The following is a 20,481-nucleotide window of genomic DNA, read 5'->3' as shown; positions in this document are numbered from 1 at the left end:
CTAAACCAGCATTTCTGCTACTTGCTTTGTCTGAATTGTCTTTTTCGTGTCGTTCCCTGGACCTGCTCCGTCTGGCTATTCTCATGGTGATTGGTGTTTCTTGTTCATGCCATAGGCGATGAGAATAGGATTCCCAATGCGTCTTTCCTGGTGCAGAAGCTTCTGATGACCCTATACTCTTCAGTCATGCAGCATGTGGTAGGTCAATTTTGCTCACCATATACCCTTGGATATGGGATATAGGAAGGCAGATGTTATGGTATTTATTTATGTAAACCCCTGTATTCCATTAGATTATTTAAGTCATGTTGTTGTCTTTGTACCCTAGGATGAGGAAGGGAGATGTTATAGTGACTCTCTGGCGGAACTTACAGTCAGACATACTGATGCTGGTGGAGAAAGGTTAACATTTGTCAAAAAGTAACAGAAAGCTTTAAACTTCTCAGCTTTAGGTGTCATTCTAACTGATAGACAGTGGTTACATGCATGTTTAGAAAAGTCAATGGTAGTTCCTGACTCCAAGGTCAAAATTACACATGTACTGTAGGCTTGTGTGACTAGATTTTGTGCCTTTTTTCTGCAGGAAAATAAGTTTGGAGAATATGGGGGAAATGTTGAAGAGGGTGAGTAGTGAAAAAAGGGGCAAAAGATTTGCACACAAAGGGCAGTGATTTAGTAAAACTGTCAAAAACGGACATTAATTTTATCATCGTTTTTATTGTTATCTTTTTTACATTTCAGTACCAGTACCATCGACTGGATAAATTTCAGGAAGACATGTTTTCCATTTTTGAGAAGGCTAGGAAGATAAGCCATTCAGATTGTGAGGTAATGATGCTTTTTTCTTGTTTTTTAGTATTAGTATTTTGTAGTATGACACAACACTTTATAACTATGTAGAGTTACTGAGTGCTTGCAATACAGTTCAGTTAACTTCTCATCTTTATTAGATGTATGACGATGCCTCGGAGCTACAAGTGTACTTCATCACCCAGAGGGACAAGCTGTGCAAGGAGGGAGAGCGCCTCATCTCCCCCGCCCTGCTGGTCACCCGCAGACATCTGCAGCAGGAGCTCGACGAGGAGCGAAAGATAAAGGCAGAGCAGGAGGCCCTTGAAGAAGCAAAGCAGAAAGAGCTCGAGAAAAATACTGTTACATCAGACATGGTAATGGAGGTATATTTAAAGAGTCTCGCTCAGCCGCATTTTTGTCATCCTAGCAAAGCAAAATACCAAGTGCAAACAAGCATCCATTTCCATCGGCTGATTTGAGAAAGCTATGCGATATTTACTATCAAAATTGTTAAATGTTGTAAAAAAACTTTGTTTTTAGATGTTTTTTTAGATGGTTTATTTCAATGAAAGCATCAACAAGGCATGGCTGACAAGGAATGCTGGTCACCTGCCATTGATTTTCTTTATGCTTAAAAATGCAATGGCCCACTTGCAAGAGAGCCATCCCCTTTCAGTCCGATCCTGGCAAACATTTTTTGTTTGTTTGTTTTTAATACACAGTATATCAGTTTTATTGTTTGAACAAGTCATATGACTTGTTGAACAAGTTGAAAAAGTGAGATAACTTGTTCAAGCAATGATAAGCCTTCTTAATAAAGAAACGAAAGACAGGGAGGTCTCATCTATTCACATCCTCTGCAAATACTGCACAGTGAAAACTATTCAAATTATTCAACACTACTTTAATGGACAAATAATGGCATTAAGGTTTATACGACTGTATTCTCCAATTTCCATTTAAGATGATTTTATTTTCCCAATTACTCTTTTTACAATCAGACTGCTTCAAATGATGAATCAGGCGTTGAGGAGTTGTCCCTGGATGGTAACAGATATCAGTTGGGCGATTTTGTATACGTTGAACCAAGGTATGTGTTGTCAAGATGTACTATTGTGTGACTAGAAATCTGCAGACAAGCTTTAAAATAACCAGATGGTCTGTGTAGGCGCAGAGAACTCAGCATCCTCATAAAAGGGCCAATGGCCCATATGCGTAAAAATACCATTAAACAGCCTTGTGTTGATTTATTTTCTTAGGGTGTACCATTGGTCTTACGAAAACAAAAATGTATTTATCTCATTGGACTGTTTATTTTCCAGGGAAAGCAACCTCCAACCTCACGTTGTGCTGATTGAAAAACTGTGGGTAGATACCAGTGGAGAAAAGGTACAGTTATATGGAGTTTCATAATAAATGTGGATGATAAATACATGTAATAAGATTAAACCTGCAAAGCTAGTATAAGTTAATACAATGTGATTGAGCCAAATGAATAGCAGGCTCCTTAAAAAGTTGCCATATGGCTAATGTCCGACCACGGCACACAACTTATGATAGGTAGATTTGAGCGAAGCAGGAAGCGATATCATTCAGAAATCGTACCGATATTTTTACTGTGCGTTATATAGCTAAATTCATTAACTGAAAAGGAACTCCATGCAAAATATTGTGCAAAAAATGTCATACAATGTGATGAAATGTTTTTTTTTTTCGTTTTATCCAGTGGCTTTATGGTAACTGGTACTACCGACCTGAGGAAACCTTCCATTTGGCAACGAGGAAGTTCTTGGAAAAGGTATGTATGTGAGTTGTTTACTTATGAGTATATTCCAGATGTGCCCAAAGAGAGTTTCGATGAAGAGAATTAATGATCCAAACATTTTGCATATTAGGAAGTCTTCAAGAGTGACTATTTTGCTCCTGCTAAAATCAGCAAAGTTCTTGGAAAGTGTCACGTGATGAGCGTGAAAGAGTATTTCAAGCAGAAACCAGAGGTAATTATCCCCATGTTTGTATGTGCACAGTCTATATATACTACATATCCATATTTTTGTGTGTTTTCGAAGCTAATGATGTGTTTGTGTGTATACAGATCATGTGCATGCATGTTGTATGACTTAAATCTTTTTATTAATCTTAGGGTTTTCATGATAACGATGTGTTTGTCTGCGAATCAAGGTACACCAACAGAAATAAATCCTTCAAGAAGATCAAGGTGATTAACAGCCTTCTACTGTAGTTCCCAGACAATATATATTCCTTACTTTACTCCCACCTTAAGAAATAAATTACTCATTATTTGTTGATTGCTCCCAGCTCTGGCCTTCACAGACGTCCAATGTGAAACTGATCGTGAGAGATACCCCATTGGCCCCTAAACGGGTGTCCTCTGTTTTTGCGCCTAACAAGCTGGACCAGACGGAAGCCATGGACACAGATGATGCGGATGATACTGAGGTGGATACTCGGCGGGTAAGACCATGGCCTGGGAGAATATACTTTGAAATGGTTGCCTTGGGATTGGATCCTTATAATATCTGCCTGCATATAAGGTCTGTGAGTCGCTGGCCTTGATTTGTGAGTGTACAACACCTATCACCTGAGAGCTCTGCCTAAGTGCCAGGTTATGTAACGACTGACTATGCAAACCAAGCACCCGACCCCTTTTTTCCTTGGGGTGTTCTTTACATTAGGCGTATTCCAAAGAAACCAACACGTTCACATTGAGGTTAGCCTTGACATCAAAACCTTGGCAAACTATTCCACTCAAGGACTTTATTATATGGCTACGATAGTACGCGCGCTGTGATTGGCTAATTTGTAGTCGTGACATTCCCGTATTGCCCGTCTCTGAGGGCATTACGGAATTCCGTATTGCCCTACGAAAATTTTTTTCACAATCTTTTGGTTTTTGATATTTTTCCACCTTCAAACTGCAAAACGAGCGACAGCGAACATTCGAGTAGCGAATTCTAACACCCAGAAGAAACAGAAATGTTTAATCAGCGGGCCGTCTTTTTCCGTATTCGGAGCGGGACATTTTGTGAGCTTTTTTGTGTTGCTTTGTTCAGTTGCACGAATTTCGCTAAAACAAAATAAACCAAAAAACCGAAGCCACCAAAAAAACAAAAACAAGAAACAAACAGGTCTTAAAGAGGAAATTTTTGACACAAAGAAAAACAATAAGATCACGAGCCGCCACCGATAGCCATAAAATACAAAGCTTAAGTTATTTATATCGGATAAACAAACAAATGGATAAATAACAAGGGGTGTAAAGACCCAGAAAAGTCTCTTTAAGATAAGAACTACCTGTTATTTGTGAATGCAATATTTCCATCAAATCAAAACGCCGCACAAAGCGATTGGCCTTTTCATTTTAACTTACTTCAGAAGTTTGTTCTCTGCATACCGTGGATTTTTACGAACTAAACAGTCCATTCATGCCGTGAAGACTGACAACTCAGCTTTCTTTGTTATTGTTTGGATCAACTTCATCTATGATGAAACCTGTAGCTTCCAAGAGTCGTCCAATTACTACCAATTACTTGTTGTTGAATCTTTTCACTCATTTACATTTTTGATTTGGCAGCGCGCGAGTGTTTTTTGTTTTCCCGCCTTTTTTAAATCGATCGATAAACTAATCGATATTCGCGCGAAAGCGATAGTTGATTTGTTTTCTTGTCATTTTTATTTTAAAAAGCCATATAATAAACAACTTACTAACCTCGACCGTTCGGTCATACCGGAAAATATCAAACCTCGGTTAGTAAGTAGTTAATCATGCAATTTGAGGGAGGCATGACGGAAAAACATGACATGACGCTTCAAATAAGCCCATTTCACATCGAATAAGGCGGAGAATTTCTCTGAGTACTTAGTAACTTATAGCAAACAAAATATCAAGTGCGACTTTTTTAAATTGATGCGACTTTTGGTAAAGTGTCATTGAAATTTGAGCTTTTCGTCCCTGAACTGATACACAGGGCAATGATGATCAAGGAAAAATTATCTTAAAAAGTCAAAATCTGGTTAAGTGCACTTCAGCCTCACGTTATTTGTGTTTTGAAAATCAGTCCGTGATACAAGGAACCTATAGCCATTGTAAGAAATTGTGTCTTCTCTCTCTATCTGGAATTGCGCGTTTTCCAGGTTTTTCCGTCATGTCTTTGAGGGAGCATTCTATGGAACATATTGCTTTTCCCTTACATGTATGTATTGCGTTTTCTTGATAGAATGTTGTGCTTGAGAATTATCCAAATCCTGAGGAGGGCTGTACATATTTTGAGCAGCTGTGTATACGAGATATGCCCTACAAGCTAGGTAGAATTGGGTTTGTATTTGTACCTTCGTAACTGTTAGTTGGAAGTTAAGATTTACGTAGGTGGTACTCTTCACAACAAAGATTGTTTTCTTTACCTTTCCTGTTCACAACACTGTAATACACAGAAAAAGCGCTGAACTAAAAAGGGCCAAAGCCAAACGCATTTTTATTGTGTTTAACTCTGTTAAGGCAAATACAGAAAAGCCTTAGATATCCATCATTGTCATTGCTTGCTTAGCCTTTTTCATACCAAATAAGGTGTTGTGACTGGTTCTTAGTCTCCCAGAACAGACTGAAGCAATACAAATTAGGAGATGTAGCTGGGGAAGTAAACCGGTGCTAGCCGGCCAAGATGCCTTGGGTTCTATGGGAGACGGCATTTAGTATCATCTTCCTTTTGCCTAAGATGCACTTTGTGCTTGAGATGCCTCATCATTGAAATTGAAAATTATCGATGCTACCGATTTTAAACTTGTTAAAACTTGTTCCTTTTATTTCTCCATCTAGGTGACAGTGTGTACATCCGATCTGACGAGGATTATCTCTACATAGCGAGACTTGACAAGATATGGACAGACAGGAAGTAAGGGTGTCAGCATGGATACATTATATGTACTCACATTAATGTGAACACCAAACTTTACCAAAAGGGCCACAGTTATTAACAAAATGTGCCCAGCTGCTTCTACACTTTATCTTATAAGGACTAGCAGCTATAGCCAATACGTTCAATGGTCCAATGAGTACTTTGTGGGACAAACGATAAACGATGAGCAATTTTTATGATGTGTACGACTTTTCCTTACAATCGCAATCACAACAACAGCTGCAACATAAACAACAACGTTTGTATTCCAGTCGATGGTGCTAGTGAGACATGTAACTTGTTTGTAACCAAATGTTTCCATGCATTTAGCGGGGAGGGCTGGGTCCATGGCCCATGGTTCATCGGTCCCGGGGAGACTCAGCATTTGCCCTCCAAGATGTTTTACGAACAGGAGGTATTCTTGAGCTCGTTGGAGGAAGTTAGTCCCGCTGTTTGCATCATGGGCAAGTGTATGGTGCTGCCACTAAGGGACTATGTCAGATGTAAGTACACATTCAACAAGAGTTAATTTTTAGAGGATTAGTGCACCATATGATATCCAACATTTTCACTTGCACAGGCCGCCCAACAGAAATAGCAGAGAAGGATGTGTACCTCAACGAGGCTCGCTATGACGAAGAGGAAGGACAGTTCAGAAAACTGAAAGGGCTCAAGGTACAGCCACTTCTAGTCTCTCTGATCTGATCACAGTGCAAAAACGAACGGGCAACACGTTCATTTTTCCTATTATCTGACCAGAGTCATTTACGTCAGATACGTCAAGACTCAGGGTAGGGCTAACTACTGTCAACAAGAGCCCACTGATTCCCACGCCATATCCCCTTTTTAACTTGTGGATATGCGAAGCATAAGTCAAGGAATTATCGTGGTGGGTCACCGTCAATCACTCGAACACTCTTTGTAAACCTAATTTCGATACAAAACCCCATCGCAAAGTATCTCCATGTGGGATGTAAATATATAATTTTGCATTGAAAAACTAGTTTATTTTAAATCGGCATGTTTGTGTCATTTCAAATCCTATACTCGATGATTTTATTACCCATAAAAAGAGAGGAGATAAAATTAGATGTGTGCTACGACGTCTTTTGCACATGCGCAAATTCTCACTGTTTGAAAAAGCAACTTATTAGCTAGAAAACAAAACTAGTTGGGGATTCATAAAGTAAGGTGCCAAGTGCAGTATTCTAGATGCAGGGCGGTCTAAACGTGCCTGGGGGTCTTATTATTGATCGTATACCACAGAAAACCCAACTAGGAAACGCGATCGCAGGGTCTGGGTTCCAGAAAAATAGGAAAACGGAGAGTTTCCAAGACAAAGCAACTTTATAAAAGCAGGGCTTAATCGTAATTGTGAGGACGAATGAATACCGCTGAGGCCGCTAGATTTCAGTAATTTTACGATTATTTAAAAAAACGGATGGATGAAAATGATGGACGAGTGAAAAGGCTTGGACAATAATATTTAAGGTTACATGTTTTATTTTGCCATTACAACTAGTTGAGGAACAATCGAGCTTGCACGAACAGAGTCATATCAGAACTTTGGGCGCTTTGTGCCTTCTTTGTAAATGAATCACATAATGCTCTTGAAAGTAAGTAAACTTATATATAATCTATTGATTAAATTTAGCAAAACTTATTCAAAACGTTTTTCTCTCGAATTCTTCAGTTCTCTATAGATACCTTAGTCCTAAGCAGATATGATTGTAATAACTGTTCCTAAATTATTAGTTGACCCCTTGAAAATGCCCTCAGAAAGTATCATTTGAACTTGTAACAGTATCCAACTTACACGAAATTTATTTATATATTCTATAGCACCAAACAATTTTTTAAAAGAAAAGTGCCACGAGTTTGCCTACGGCGTGCCTTTGATTAGTTTTTTTTTTTTCAGTTCTTTCTCATTTGACCAAATTCTTGTGTTTTAGCGGTACTCCCTGTCTATAAACTGTAACGAGGAAGAGTTCTACTACTTCGAGGAAGCTATCACGCCTCTTAAGGTATGCATTTTCACAGTAATGTGAAGGTAAATAGGTTCCGCCAGAACATACCCTCCACCGATAGTGTCTTGGTCGTTGCCAAGCACGAATATCCCAGTACCACCAGCGACGATTTTCCCCTTAGCAAGACCTGTGTCTTTGAATACCAGGGTGTTATCTACGAAGAACTGGTAGTCGCCATTGGTGTTATCCCACGTTATGACGACGCGATGGAACTTGGAGTCCGCTTTGATATAGTAGGGTGTCGACGTAATGAAAATACAAGTCACAGGTTTTAAATTGATCGTTTTCGAAATAACAACTCCGTCCTGTCTTACTCTAAATGTCACTGTGTTTGGTCGTAGCTATGGGGGCTTTCAATCTTTCACGCTCACTATCGGGTTAACAGCTTAGATTCGCAGAATCTACACAATTTATTCAAGTTTCACAAGAAGATAGCTAAGAGGAAATATTCCGCTAAATAAGTTAAACTAACCCCTCCCCGCCCCCCCCCCCCCCCCCCCCGCTCAAAACCTTGGCTACGGGCCTGTGTTGATTTTTTAGTTTAAATAGCACTTATACGCAAACCACTAAGTTTCCTTACAGCATACAAAACCAGGATCAGAAACTCGAATCTTTGCCTGTGTGAACCACCTACAGAACCATCGCGCATTTCCTATAGCACCGCAACGACAAAAGAATAACATATTAGATTGATTTAGATTAGATTGACGGAGGCGAAGGTACCTCTTCAAAGTAATGGTATTACTAGGGTAATGATGTATAAGCACATTTGGCCATTAAACTATGGGTAATGATGTATAAGCACATTTGGCCATTAAACTATGGGTAATGATGTATAAGCACATTTGGCCTTTAAACTATAGGTAATGAAGTAATGAGACAAGGCGATGAATGTTTTTTTTCTTGTCGCTCATCCCTAAGGTCCCATCGCCATTGCTGTTTGAAGACCAAGACATGATGGCCGCCGGGGAAAGAAGCAACTCCCCAACTTCAATTGATTCCACAGATTCTGGCAAGGTAAGTGGGGTGTATGTAATAGTTTTTTGGGGGGGTTCTTTTAGGGGCTAAACTATTCCTTTAGTCATAATGTTTGTATAGATTTAATAGTAAAATATTCATATAGATTGATGTCTGCGTGGAGTGTGTGAAATCTTTAGGGCAGTAATGGTTAAATGTTCAAACAGATTTTTGATGTCTGCATGCAGTGGGTGGTATTTTTGTTGCAGATGAGTTGTTTAAGTGGAAACATATTATGTAATTTTATAACGCTGTTGAATCACCCAGAACAAGTAATCTGTGTACTAAGTCTGTTTGAATGGTCCCATCTATTAACCTTTTTTACGCTACTGTATGTAATTTCATGATAAGCTTACAAGGTCTTGCGAAATAAATTTTGTAGAAAACGAAGAAGAGAGGCCAGTCTGGCTACCTGCTCTTCTCGCATGAGATGAGAGGCATCATCCGCAAGGAGCATCCTGAGTACGCATTCGGCGAGATCAGCAGGCTTATCGGAGAAGAGGTAACTCCAATCTGGCCTGCCCTAAGCTCAAAGTCTCGTTTGAGACATGATTTGTTCTTAGTTACATGTGACATTTAAAATTAGGGAGAAAATTAGGGAATTGTTTGGTTCTCTGTTTTTAAGGAATGACTGATATTTACACTTTCGGATTGTTTTATGAATACGGCATCAGAAAAAAAAAAGGAAAGAAAAAAACAAGCCTGTTCTTTCTTGGTTATAGATTCAGACCAAAACATATATTGCCCTAAAAATAACGCTCCCATGGTAAAATCTGCTTGCTTTTTCAAAAACTGTATATTGTATTCTCGTTAGGAAGATATTGTTTGTATTGATTTGCGTACATTATGAATAATTTTAGTGCAACACCTCCACCACTCACCCTCTGTTCTATTCTAGTGGCGCAACGCAAGTGCCGCGCGAAAAGCGGAATACGAGAACAAGGCACAGATGCAGCTCAGCCAACTAGAAACCGAGGTACGTCACTTCGCACGTCTTAGATCCTTTATTGAGGACGTACAATAAATTCACCCCACGTCATTGCAATTTCAAATTTTCTTGAGCAGAAGAATGAACAATGCTTATAGACCCAGTCATTGCAATTTCAAATTTACTTGAGTGGAAGAATGAACAATGCTTATAGACCCAGTGTTGTGCATTGAATTATTGAGCTTTGAGCCCATTAAACACGAGTCTCCGCTATAAAAGGGAAAGCTCCTCAAATTTGCAATTATCTATAATACGCTAAGTAATAGACTGTTGACCACCCTTTACGAAAAAACGGCTGAGCTAGAAAACTTCAAAACCACGCCATTTCCACACATTGCCGGAGAGGAGGATTGCAAAATGATTTTTATTTCAAGATTATACCGGATAGAAAAGTTCTAACTCGCGCGTTTTTGTAAGCGAGAGGATTACACTCGCATAGGCTAACTAATTTTTTTCCGAAGCAAAAAGGACTATTGACCTTCAGACCTCCGTGTCTTTCAAGAAAAACACACTAAAAGTATACAGTAATGAGTCTATCTCCAAAAATTTCATCGTAGAGGAGAAATCTTAGTTTAGACAATTTCGGAAGATGTGTAAACAAACCTTCGAGCGCGCGAAAAATCAAATCTGAAAAAGAATTGGAATACTTGCCGTAGTTTCATTGCATAGATAGATTAATTGTAGCTAAAAATACAACCTTCTTTTTATCGTTATTTAGAAAGGCATTATTCCTACCTCGAAAAGAAAGTAGATTCTTTAGCTCCATCGCGCATAAACAAAACGGTTCGCAAACAAGAAAACGGAAGAAAAGAGCTTTTATCTACAACTGCAAGACTTTTGACTTTTGAACAACTTCAATTCAACAAGGGCACCCAACGACAAAAATTTCAAAACCTGCCTCAAATGAGTTAAGATAAGTTCGTTTGCAGTCATTTTTATACAATATAGAGCTTTCCTAGATATTTTTTATCTGTTCGGATTTGCTAGGCGAAATTACAGCCATCCGAAAAATCTAGTAACTCATCCCGAGGCATCCGAAACTCCGAACGATTCTAAGATCCTTAAGCGAAATTTCTAGGTAATGTCCCTTGTATACTCGCTCCCGAAAATACTAGGGTTCCTTTTTTTAAAGCATGTCGGACGAAAATGGTGATGGTGGTAACAAAAGCAACTCCGAAAAACATAGGTGATCCAGCTCTCTTCCCGAGAAACATAGGTGATTTAGAAATACAAATTCCGAAAAAAGTAGACATTTCTAGGCCGACCCCGAAATCCGTAGGTGACCTTGCTTCCGAACAGATATTTGACCGAAAATAGTCGTTGGTTGCCCTTGATTCAATTTATCGTGCATATTTCACGGGTTAGCCACTAGTTATCATAATACTGCCAAGCTAGCAGACACAAATTATGAGTCGCCTGTAAAATTGCTTATCTCTGAGCCTCATTCGGCTGGAATAAAACTATTTTTCCATAGGTCATAAGACAGTTGTGTTAAAAAAATGATAAATTTGTGATTTTTCAGTGCAAAATTTTAAATTTTGCGCTATCCATAATCCAACGCATCAGCATAAATTATTCTCGCGCTGTGATGAAAATGCTCAAATTTAAGACCGCACACAGCTTGATATATCATTATTTTACTATAAACAGAACCATCTTAGATGGACAACTCTAGGAATGAATTTTAATTTGGTTTATCTCTGGAATATGGAATTTAAATTTGAGCGCTCAGAGCAGTTGTCCTGACATGACTCAATGAAGGCTGATTGATAACTGATTGTTTTTGAGCCCGGGGGTGGGAGGAGCTTTCCCTTTTATAGCGGAACCTAGTGTTTAAGGGAGAGAATGATGGGGTAGATTATTTCAGCAGAGGTCGATAGACGCACAGCAGCTTGTGTTTGTGTTGATAGAGCTTGATGCCCGATGCTCATTGGCCGAGTACGATGTTTGTGTACGACCTTCTAGTGTGTATTGTGTTTTAGAGCTTGTCGCATGCAGACGATAGACCCACTACAATGTTTGTGTACGACCTTCTTGTGTGTATTGTGTTTATAGAGCTTGTCGTGTGTGGACAATAGACTCAGTACAATGTTTGTGTACTACCTTCTTGTGTGTATTTTGTTTATAGAGCTCGTGGCATGCTGGCCATGGGCCCATTACACAATGTTTGTGTACGATCTTCTAGTGTGTATTGTGTTTATAGAGCTTGTCACGTGCTGGCCATGGACCCACTACAATGTTTGTGTACGACTGCATGTGGCGTGGCTGTGATTACCAGTACGAGGACCTCCAAGACCTGCGTGTGCATGTACTTGATAGTAGCAACCATCTCCGCAAGCAAGGTAAATACTTTCAGAAGGCATTATCAATCCAGGAGGGTTTAGGTGGTGCGTCGTTTCATTTCTGATGACATGCGTGGATCCACTTCAAAAGGTGTGTGGACGTATAGCAAATGGACATAAAAAAGGGGTAGGTGTAATAAATAAAAATGAATACCCGCCCAAACCCTCCTCGCTTACATGCCCAGTATCTGCCTCATGACTTGTTCTTGGTTACAGATGACGGGTTCTATCACTGCCTCTGGGCCACGTGCACAAGAGCAAGAAGAGGAGCTAGGTAAGACCTATGCTCATCGTGTTTTCCTCGTCTGATAGGGTCACATTTCACTAACTGTCAGATATCAGTGGGATTGTTCAGCTTTCTTTGAAAAGACGTAATTGTATCAGTTGACTTTGGCTTACCTTGGAAAGTACTGAAAAATGAATTTTTGTTTTCTTTTCGTAAAAATTTATATATATAAAAATAAAACACCAGGAAAATTACTTTGTTTTCTCAGAGATTTATGAAATGAATTCTCAACCTCGTGTTAATTTATTTATTTCACTGATTATGTCTTGTAGGCCATACAACTCGAGTGCGAAGCTCTTCCGCCATTGCCGCGAGGTTCATCTGGTTGGCCCACCGCGAATTGTCGCCCCGCTGGACCGTAGCAAGTAAGTGAAAATGCTCCCCTCTTTTCCATATTGGTGAAACCTTTTTACAAGCTCCTTTTTTCTATTGAAGATTCACTTTTCTCCTACCCTACAATCTCATTTCTGCTCTGCCTAGTAATCTAGTCGACATGTTATCAGCTTTTCACGTAATGTTTGGTCGCGCTGGGCAAAATGATGGTCCTGAACCATCAATTTTCTTGCTTTTATATTTTTTAGACAATTGGGACTTGTGGTAAGGGATCACGTGACCTTTTGGGTGGCAAATTCAAGCCAAAATAAACACAGAAATGACTACGCCCGTCACGCCAGAAAACGACGTAAAAATGACATCTTTAAATGAAAATAAACACTTTTCCTGAAAACAAACTTTCTGGCTTTATTTGCATGCGCTAAATAAGTTGCTCTTTGTTGCTGTTATTTTGCCGCTAAATGCCTGTGCGCGGGCTAGTTTGCCACCAAAAAATCACGTGATCTAAGAGATCTCTTAGCGCATGAGTAAATTCTTACAAGCTTGTTGCACATCCTAGGAACTTTTTCCCGCGACACCAAGCTTCATTCACCGAACCAAGCCCCGATTCTTCTCCACCCCCACCCCGCACACCCGTTGCACCCTCCACGTCCCCCGCTGTATCCCTCGGTCCGGCAGCGGGCGGTATGGGCCAAGGGGTGATGGGCATGAACCAGGGGAACGCTATGGCAGGTCAGTTCCAAGGGAATACCGGCACTGTTAGTAGCCCTACTCAGTATGGCATGGGTGGACGGATGATACCTCAACCGAGCATGCAACAAGGTGAGGCCAACTTTGCTTAGAGAAAAGAAAATTAATATTTGTCCGTGAATAACTCGTACTTATTATTGAAGAATTGCGTAACAATTTTATAGTTTATATTAAAAAAGAACTGCTTCATTGTCATACTAGACACACTTTGCCGACTGTCCTTTTACAGACAGAACCAAAGTGTTGATGCCCTGACTTACTAACCAGAGCTAATTCTACTAGCTGATACGTCAAATATACATCGCTCAAATTTTGGTTTTCTGCAAAATACAAGGAGAGAAACCTAAGTGTGACCACTCTTGATCTGTTCTATTGCTTATGCACCCCAGGAGCCGACGCTTGGCTTTTATCTTTGTATATTATGATTTTTTACTTCCCTAAGAGAACGACGCCAACGCAGTCAGTTGAAAAAATAATAGACGGGACGAAATGGATCTAGTATAAGTGATTTTATTTCTTCATAGAGAATTTACCACGAACTTTCAAACAAGTATACTTGACCTCAATATAGACAACTCAACGTGATTTGTTTGGGGGATAAAAGTATGCGTATAGGTTCAAATGCTCAAGCATGGGTTTTCTGTTTCACCCTTCAAATGTACTTACACTATCACTGGTTCTAGCACTGTATCACAGCATGCGCTTCCTAATGTCACACTTGTTGCTTTCCTCTCTAGCCATTTATAACAACAACAACGCCCAAGGGAACACAATGTTCAACAACCAAAATATGCCACAGACGCCCACCCTCATGATGCAGCGGCAGATGCAAGGGATGGGAATGACTCCACAACCGCAGCAGCAAACACCTTCCATGCCAGGTAATGCGAGCACCTCCCATGTCAGGTATAGCAGGTAACTCCCATGCCAGGTATAAGAAACCCCTCCCATGCCGGGTCTAGCAAGCGCCTTCCATGCCAGGTATAGCAAGCACCTTCCATATCAGGTATAGCTAACACCTTCCATGCCAGGTATAGCAAGTACCTTCCATACCAGGTATAGCAAGCACCTTCCATGCCAGGTATAGCAAGCACCTTCCATGCCAGGTATAGCAAGCGCCTTCCATGCCAGGTATAGCAAGTAACTTCCATACCAGGTATAGCAAGCACCTTCCATCCCAGGTATAGCAAGCGCCTTCCATGCCAGGTATAGCAAGCACCTTCCATCCCAGGTATAGTAAGCGCCTTCCATGCCAGGTATAGCGAGCACCTTCCATGCCAGGTATAGCAAGCACCTTCCATATCAGGTATAGCAAGCACCTTCCATGCCAGGTATAGCAAGCACCTTCCATGCCAGGTATAGCAAACACCCTCCATGCCAGGTATAACAAGCACCTCCCATGCCAGGTATAGCAAGTAACTTCCATGCCAGGTATAGCAAGCGCCTTCCATACCAGGTATAGCAAGCGCCTTCCATGCCAGGTATAGCAAACACCTTCCATGCCAGGTATAGCAAGCGCCTTCCATGCCAGGTATAGCAAACACCTTCCATGCCAGGTATAGCAAGCGCCTTCCATGCCAGGTATAGCAAACACCTTCCATGCCAGGTATAACAAGCATCTTCCATGCCAGGTATAGCAAGCACCTCCCATGCCAGGTATAGCAAGCACCTTTCATGCCAGGTATAGCAAGTAACTCCCATGCCAGGTATAGCAAACACCTTCCATGCCAGGTAATGCGAGCACCTCCCATGTCAGGTATAGCAAGTCAGGTATAAAGGGCTGTGGAAATTTGCCGGCCTGGAGCAGGATGCAGGTTAACCCAAGGATAAATGCGACATTTGATTGGATAAAAAGAGCATTTATCTCTGGGTTAGCCTTAACCTGCTTTCTAGGAACCCGGCCCTGGAGTGTATTTTTCTTAGATCATTGTGTGCCGGCAACAATTGTCAGTTTAACCTTTGATTCATCTCATTGACAGAAAGTAACAGAAAGTTCATCTCATCGAAGAGGATGACAAAATTATTAGCCTATAATTCCAATAGCATTTTATTTGTAACTCGTAACTAAGAGGAGCGTTAATTCCTTGTTTGTAGGACAATCCCCAAGCTATCAACAGACTTACAGCCAGTCTCAACAGCAATTCAGCTTCCAGCCCGCCATGAACCCCTTACAGCAGATGAGCCAAATGAGCCCCGTCACACCCCAACCGGCTCCTCAGCCAACCAATCAGATGCCTCCCCAGCAGGCTAACCAGTTTAACCAGATAAACCAGTACCAGCCTGCTACACCTCAACATCAGCAAGGGGCCCAGCCCCAGAACCCTGTACAGCAAGTACCGCTACAGCCGTCACAACCTGAAGTTGTAAGTGCAATACCTCTTGGAACCATTCTACTGAGGCTAGCGGTTAACGAATATATGGGAATTCTATGGCCCCCGTTAAAACCTGAAGATATTTTGATAAGGTTCTTACACCCATTTTCAAATCTATGCGGAACCTATTTTTAAATCTATGCGGAATCCGTGAACCTGAAGATATTTTGATAAGGTTCTTACACCTATTTTCAAATGTATGCGGAATCCCGGGTTTCCAATGTTCTGTCATTCGACAAAGCTAGTACTTTGTGGAGGTTCCAATCTAGTTCCTAAATTCAAACTACATGAAGTATATTGCTAAACTCTTCTCTCGACATGATCCAGAGAGCCGCTCAAAACATGAAAGCTTTTAGCGACGATCTGCGCTGGAGAGTAATTTTCCATCAATATTTACTATATTTACTTTATATTAAGACTCATTTGTTAAAGACAGTGCAGAGCACTCTTTGTTGGGAAATCATTCGCATACGTACCAGAAAACGCCATCTGAACACGGGGACGTCAAGAGCCGTGCATGGAGACCCAAGAATCCAAGGTCGTCTCAAATTTGAGAATGGTTATGACATCCAAGAAGTATTGTCGAATGATTACGTGGAATGACAGAATTGGAAACCCGGGATTCCGCATACATTTGAAAATTGGTGTAAAGCAACACGTTACAGGTTTGCAATTACTGCGACTGCATATGTTATAAATTAAAGCCTGACTATCCGATACTTGTATGTTATACAGCCCTATTCAAATTAGATCATCTTGGTAGTGAATTAAATCCGCTTGAATCACGGTGATTTCCAACAAATACACCAGCAATTCAAGTATCGCATAATACAGGAAATGTGCTATTTTTAAGAATGATTAGAGTTTTGAGCAATCAAGTCGGATCTACGGACTCAACCTTCTTTTCGATGTTCCTTCCCTTTTCAGTTATTTAGTATCCCTATATTCTTACGTGTTGTATCTGATTGCAGCCCGCTCCAGTGTTCGATGTTCCTTCCCTTTTCAGTTATTTATTATCCCTTTATTCTTACGTGTTGTATCTGATTGCAGCCCGCTCCAGTGTTCATAGCGCCTCCTTCCAAGCCGCAGCGTTTGCATCACTCGGAGGCCTATCTCAGGTAAATGATGGACGTTGAAGGGAACGTGGATGGGGAGCGATCGCCTAACAGTGCTCCCCTTCTATTCCATAGGTACATTGAAGGCCTCCGTGATGGAAACCCGCACATGAGTAACTGGACTCAGTCCCGCAAGCCCGACGCTGCTACCATGACTCCTCAGCAGCTTGCCCAGTTACCCGTCCACTGGCTCGGTAACAGTTACGGCGACTTTGATAACCCCGTGGACGCGCTCTGGGCTCTGAAAGAGCACATGATGAAAGATGCGCTCTCGCTCTCGCGATTCGGGGAGCCGTGACGAGAACGAGCTGTTTATAACCAGGGGGCCGAAACCGGGGTCATGTCTGTCACGCGACAAGAAAGCTGAGAACAAGAGTTTGCGTGGCGTTGAAGACGTGACGAGAAAGAGATGTCATGTGACAAGGAAGCTGTGAAATGCCGTGACTAGGGAGCGGTGAACAAGATAAGATGTTGCGTTACAAGGAAGTCGTGACTAGAGAGCTGTAAACAAGATGACATGTTGCTTTACAAGGAAGTCGTTGCGTGACAAAGAAGCTATGGCTAAGCCGCGACGAGAGATTCAGAGTTAGATCAGGTGGTTGTAATTCGTCTTCAGTATTTATGTTGACATGATTTCTCTTTCTCACGGTACTCTTGGTACTTTTCCAGTTTTAAGTTTTCTTTTATACACTATACATACAGTATATACATATATAGGAAGGCGTCATAGCATGTGTATGCCGGCCAATAGAGCGCCATTAAGATGGTATAAGGTTTATAATATATTTTTATCATGTACATTTGACGCGCGTCAAGAGCGCTTTGTTTTGAAAAGAAGTCCCATTGTGCTGTTTGGATTATCTGTCGTGTAAATGAGGCGCTAAGAGGATTAGACCCAAAAGCATCTATGTTTCTGCACCCGCTATACTTGATTGATATTTGATCATTTATTGCGTGTGAAATTGGCATTTGCTTCAATGGACGCAGCCACGCTCTTCAGTATTTACAAAAAAAGTTCTGTGAGCGAGAACATTTGAATAAATCTTTTTTCACCTCAACCATAGTCTTGAACATTTCCTAATACTTCACATTTTTATGTTATGTTCACAGTAAGATAAATATCCGTGTATGAGAGTGAAGTCTGTCCGATGATTAAAAATATCTATTTAATATATCACAATATCTTGGATAGTGGATGGTGTGATGTCTTCGAGCTCTTGAATCCTAGATCGTTCTAGGTCATTGTAGTTAGACTATGAATGTCAAGGCACTACTACATTCATAGTCTTCATCGTTAGCTCATAGCCCGCCAAAAGAGCGGCATGAACCACGACAGCGCGCATCAAACCCGGAACATAGCCACGGTACAGCGCTCTTGGTCCTTCATTCCTGAGGAGTTCACGTAAGGCATCCCGGGCTCCTCTTGCATATGTGCCCTCTGGCGCTACTTGCACCCTTGTTTTGATTGCGTCAATAGGGTACGTTATCATCCAGAACACCAGCCCAGCACTTCCGCCTGACAGCATCACCGCAATAGGGCCCACCTGGTCACGTGTGCGGTCACCTGACCTCATGGCACGTAGAAGTCCCTCATAGGTAAGGTACCAGAACCCCCCTCCGATCACTTCACGGCCCATTGTCGGCCCAAGCCCTTTGAACACGCCCCGTAATCCGCCCGTACGGTATACCTGTACCAGACAGTCGCCTAGGCCCTGGTACCTAGCTCTGGTTCCGCTCTCTTTCTGGACTTGCAGGAGACATTTGACTCGCTCCGTCGGTGCGTAAATAAACGACACGCATACCCCACAGAACACACCGGCGTTGTAATACTGTGCCAAAGTAGGCTCTTTGTTTGGGTCGGACAGCTGCAAACGCTTTCCTATAGACAGACTGTAGAACGTTACAGCCGTCACGGGCGCGGCTACCAGCACCGGGGCAAGCATACCCTTGTATAGGCCCCGGGCGCCCTCACTTTTGACTGTCCGGGCCAGCATGTCTAAGGGACCTGCTCCAACGGAAGCCTGCAGGCGGACCTTAATCGTGTCCAGCGGTTGGCCTGCTGTCACTCCTGTCACTCCTCCTACTGAACCTGCGATTAGATTGCGCAGCGGGGATAAGCGTCGCGTGTTTACTTGGTCTATGGTCTCGCTCGATCGATCCATTGTGTGGCTTGGAGGAGACTCGGCTTCTATAAGAAAATAGTGTCGATCATCAAAGTTGTTGTCCGTCTATCAGGTCCGTCCGTCCGTGAAATGTCCGCCTGTTTTTTGTCCGTCTGTCTGTTGTTCGTCCGTTTGTCAGGTCCCATATGTCCTTTGTCCGTCTTTCAGGTCCGCGTGTCTGTTTTCCGTCTGTGAGGCTCGTCTGTCTGTTGTCACGCTATTAAAATTTGCCTTTTATACTTTCCGACCCCTGCTAGAGGCAGAACAGCAATCAGACTTGGTGAAGAACCTTCGATTTCAACTATGAATACCGTAACAGCGAAGCAGGACCCTTTATTAAAACTTAACTGTCGATAAACTGCTATAAACTTCACAATATGACAATGACTAATTTGGTATCATGCACCTCTGTAGCGCGGTTATGATAATATTAGCAATACATCAGTTTATTGACATTACTATCTGCTAATGGACTTTTATCGTTAATCGCAAATTTCAACTTTGTACCGCTCGCAAAGCTCACCTCGTTTACCTTGATGCGTTGTATTCTACTGTGTACGATTTCTTCCCAGTTGTATAATGGCGTGATTTATTCAATACGAAAGCCGGTAACACAAGTCACGGAAGCCAGACTAACCGGTCATCCTTTGACCTCATCACCTGATGGGTACCCTGTGCATTTGCGTTTAGAGTGAGGGCAGGGGTGATGCGCATTTGCGTTTAGAGTGAGGGCAGGGGTGATGTTTTTTATCTTTCCAAGATGCTTTTAATTTGCGTTCTCGCGTCATTCGCTCGTGAATTTATTATGTAGAGAGATAACAAGCGAACCATACGTGAAGTAATATTGTTTATTATATTATTTGCTTTGACAGCACGGCCTTGCGAGTTTGCTCGAAGTGAAGGTCTTTCTTCTGAACTGAAGGCTAAATCCGTCTTCTTTTTCAAATATCTCAAAGGTCTTCATCAAAGAACGTAGGGAATTAGGTTAATATTCTTTGTTGTTGTTTGTTGACCTGTTCGAACTGTAATAAAAAAAAAAGCTCGCTAGATAGATGCTCGCTAGGTAGATGCTCGCTAGGTAGATGCTCGCTAGGTAGATGCTCGCTAGGTAGATGCTCGCTAGGTGGATGCTCGCTAGGTGGATGCTCGCTATAAGGTGGATGCTCGCTAGGTAGATGCTCGCTAGGTAGATGCTCGCTAGGTAGATGTTTAGCTCTTGAGGTGGCATTTCTATCTAACTCTAGAAATTTTAGAAAAAACTGACACGATTTTTTTCAGTGGAAACATCGTATCTGGCCTCTGATTGGCTGTATGATATTTGTCACTACTAGTGAATAAAATCGTACGACAATAATAGGAAGCGTGCTAGCTAGTGTAAGGGAGT

The 20,481-nt window shown here is 41.5% G+C and overlaps 2 protein-coding genes across 4 annotated transcripts in view; one reads left to right on the top strand and one right to left on the bottom strand.

The window, feature by feature from the left end:
- Window positions 1–17,993, top strand: part of LOC5505235 (protein polybromo-1) — a 37,847-nt gene extending 19,854 nt beyond the window's left edge. Inside the window, exons 25-51 of one of the 2 annotated variants that reach the window (XM_048728067.1) lie at window positions 116–198; window positions 329–402; window positions 584–623; window positions 742–828; window positions 951–1,166; window positions 1,794–1,882; window positions 2,115–2,181; window positions 2,519–2,590; window positions 2,688–2,789; window positions 2,936–3,010; window positions 3,112–3,267; window positions 5,031–5,118; window positions 5,627–5,702; window positions 6,036–6,208; window positions 6,286–6,380; window positions 7,658–7,729; window positions 8,654–8,749; window positions 9,132–9,251; window positions 9,648–9,725; window positions 11,941–12,079; window positions 12,296–12,353; window positions 12,638–12,730; window positions 13,258–13,520; window positions 14,186–14,329; window positions 15,543–15,811; window positions 16,871–16,938; window positions 17,011–17,993. In XM_048728067.1, coding sequence (XP_048584024.1) covers window positions 116–198; window positions 329–402; window positions 584–623; window positions 742–828; window positions 951–1,166; window positions 1,794–1,882; window positions 2,115–2,181; window positions 2,519–2,590; window positions 2,688–2,789; window positions 2,936–3,010; window positions 3,112–3,267; window positions 5,031–5,118; window positions 5,627–5,702; window positions 6,036–6,208; window positions 6,286–6,380; window positions 7,658–7,729; window positions 8,654–8,749; window positions 9,132–9,251; window positions 9,648–9,725; window positions 11,941–12,079; window positions 12,296–12,353; window positions 12,638–12,730; window positions 13,258–13,520; window positions 14,186–14,329; window positions 15,543–15,811; window positions 16,871–16,938; window positions 17,011–17,233 — 3,116 coding nt within the window. In that variant the 3' untranslated portion in view covers window positions 17,234–17,993. Of the gene's footprint in view, window positions 1–115; window positions 199–328; window positions 421–583; window positions 624–741; window positions 829–950; window positions 1,167–1,793; window positions 1,883–2,114; window positions 2,182–2,518; window positions 2,591–2,687; window positions 2,790–2,935; window positions 3,011–3,111; window positions 3,268–5,030; window positions 5,119–5,626; window positions 5,703–6,035; window positions 6,209–6,285; window positions 6,381–7,657; window positions 7,730–8,653; window positions 8,750–9,131; window positions 9,252–9,647; window positions 9,726–11,940; window positions 12,080–12,295; window positions 12,354–12,637; window positions 12,731–13,257; window positions 13,521–14,185; window positions 14,330–15,542; window positions 15,812–16,870; window positions 16,939–17,010 lie in introns of both variants that reach the window. The other variant, XM_032373640.2, reaches the window with a different exon arrangement.
- Window positions 17,597–19,716, bottom strand: LOC5505248 (congested-like trachea protein). 2 transcript variants are annotated; one of them, XM_001626043.3, is made up of 2 exons: window positions 19,621–19,716; window positions 17,597–19,123 (listed from the first exon to the last, which is right to left on the bottom strand). In XM_001626043.3, exon 2 carries the CDS (start codon window positions 19,095–19,097, stop codon window positions 18,198–18,200), a length of 900 nt encoding a protein of 299 aa, XP_001626093.2. In that variant the 5' UTR covers window positions 19,098–19,123; window positions 19,621–19,716; the 3' UTR covers window positions 17,597–18,197. The 2 variants fall into 2 exon arrangements, with proteins under 2 accessions (XP_001626093.2, XP_032229545.2); XM_032373654.2 differs by having other exon boundaries at window positions 19,630–19,688.
- Window positions 19,717–20,481: the final 765 nt, after the last annotated feature.

This window comes from Nematostella vectensis, chromosome 1 (assembly GCF_932526225.1).
Source record: "Nematostella vectensis chromosome 1, jaNemVect1.1, whole genome shotgun sequence".
In the NCBI taxonomy this organism is placed as follows: Eukaryota; Metazoa; Cnidaria; class Anthozoa; order Actiniaria; family Edwardsiidae; genus Nematostella; species Nematostella vectensis.
The sequence above is the reverse complement of the archived record's forward strand: the minus strand, read 5'-3'. Positions and strand labels throughout refer to the sequence as shown.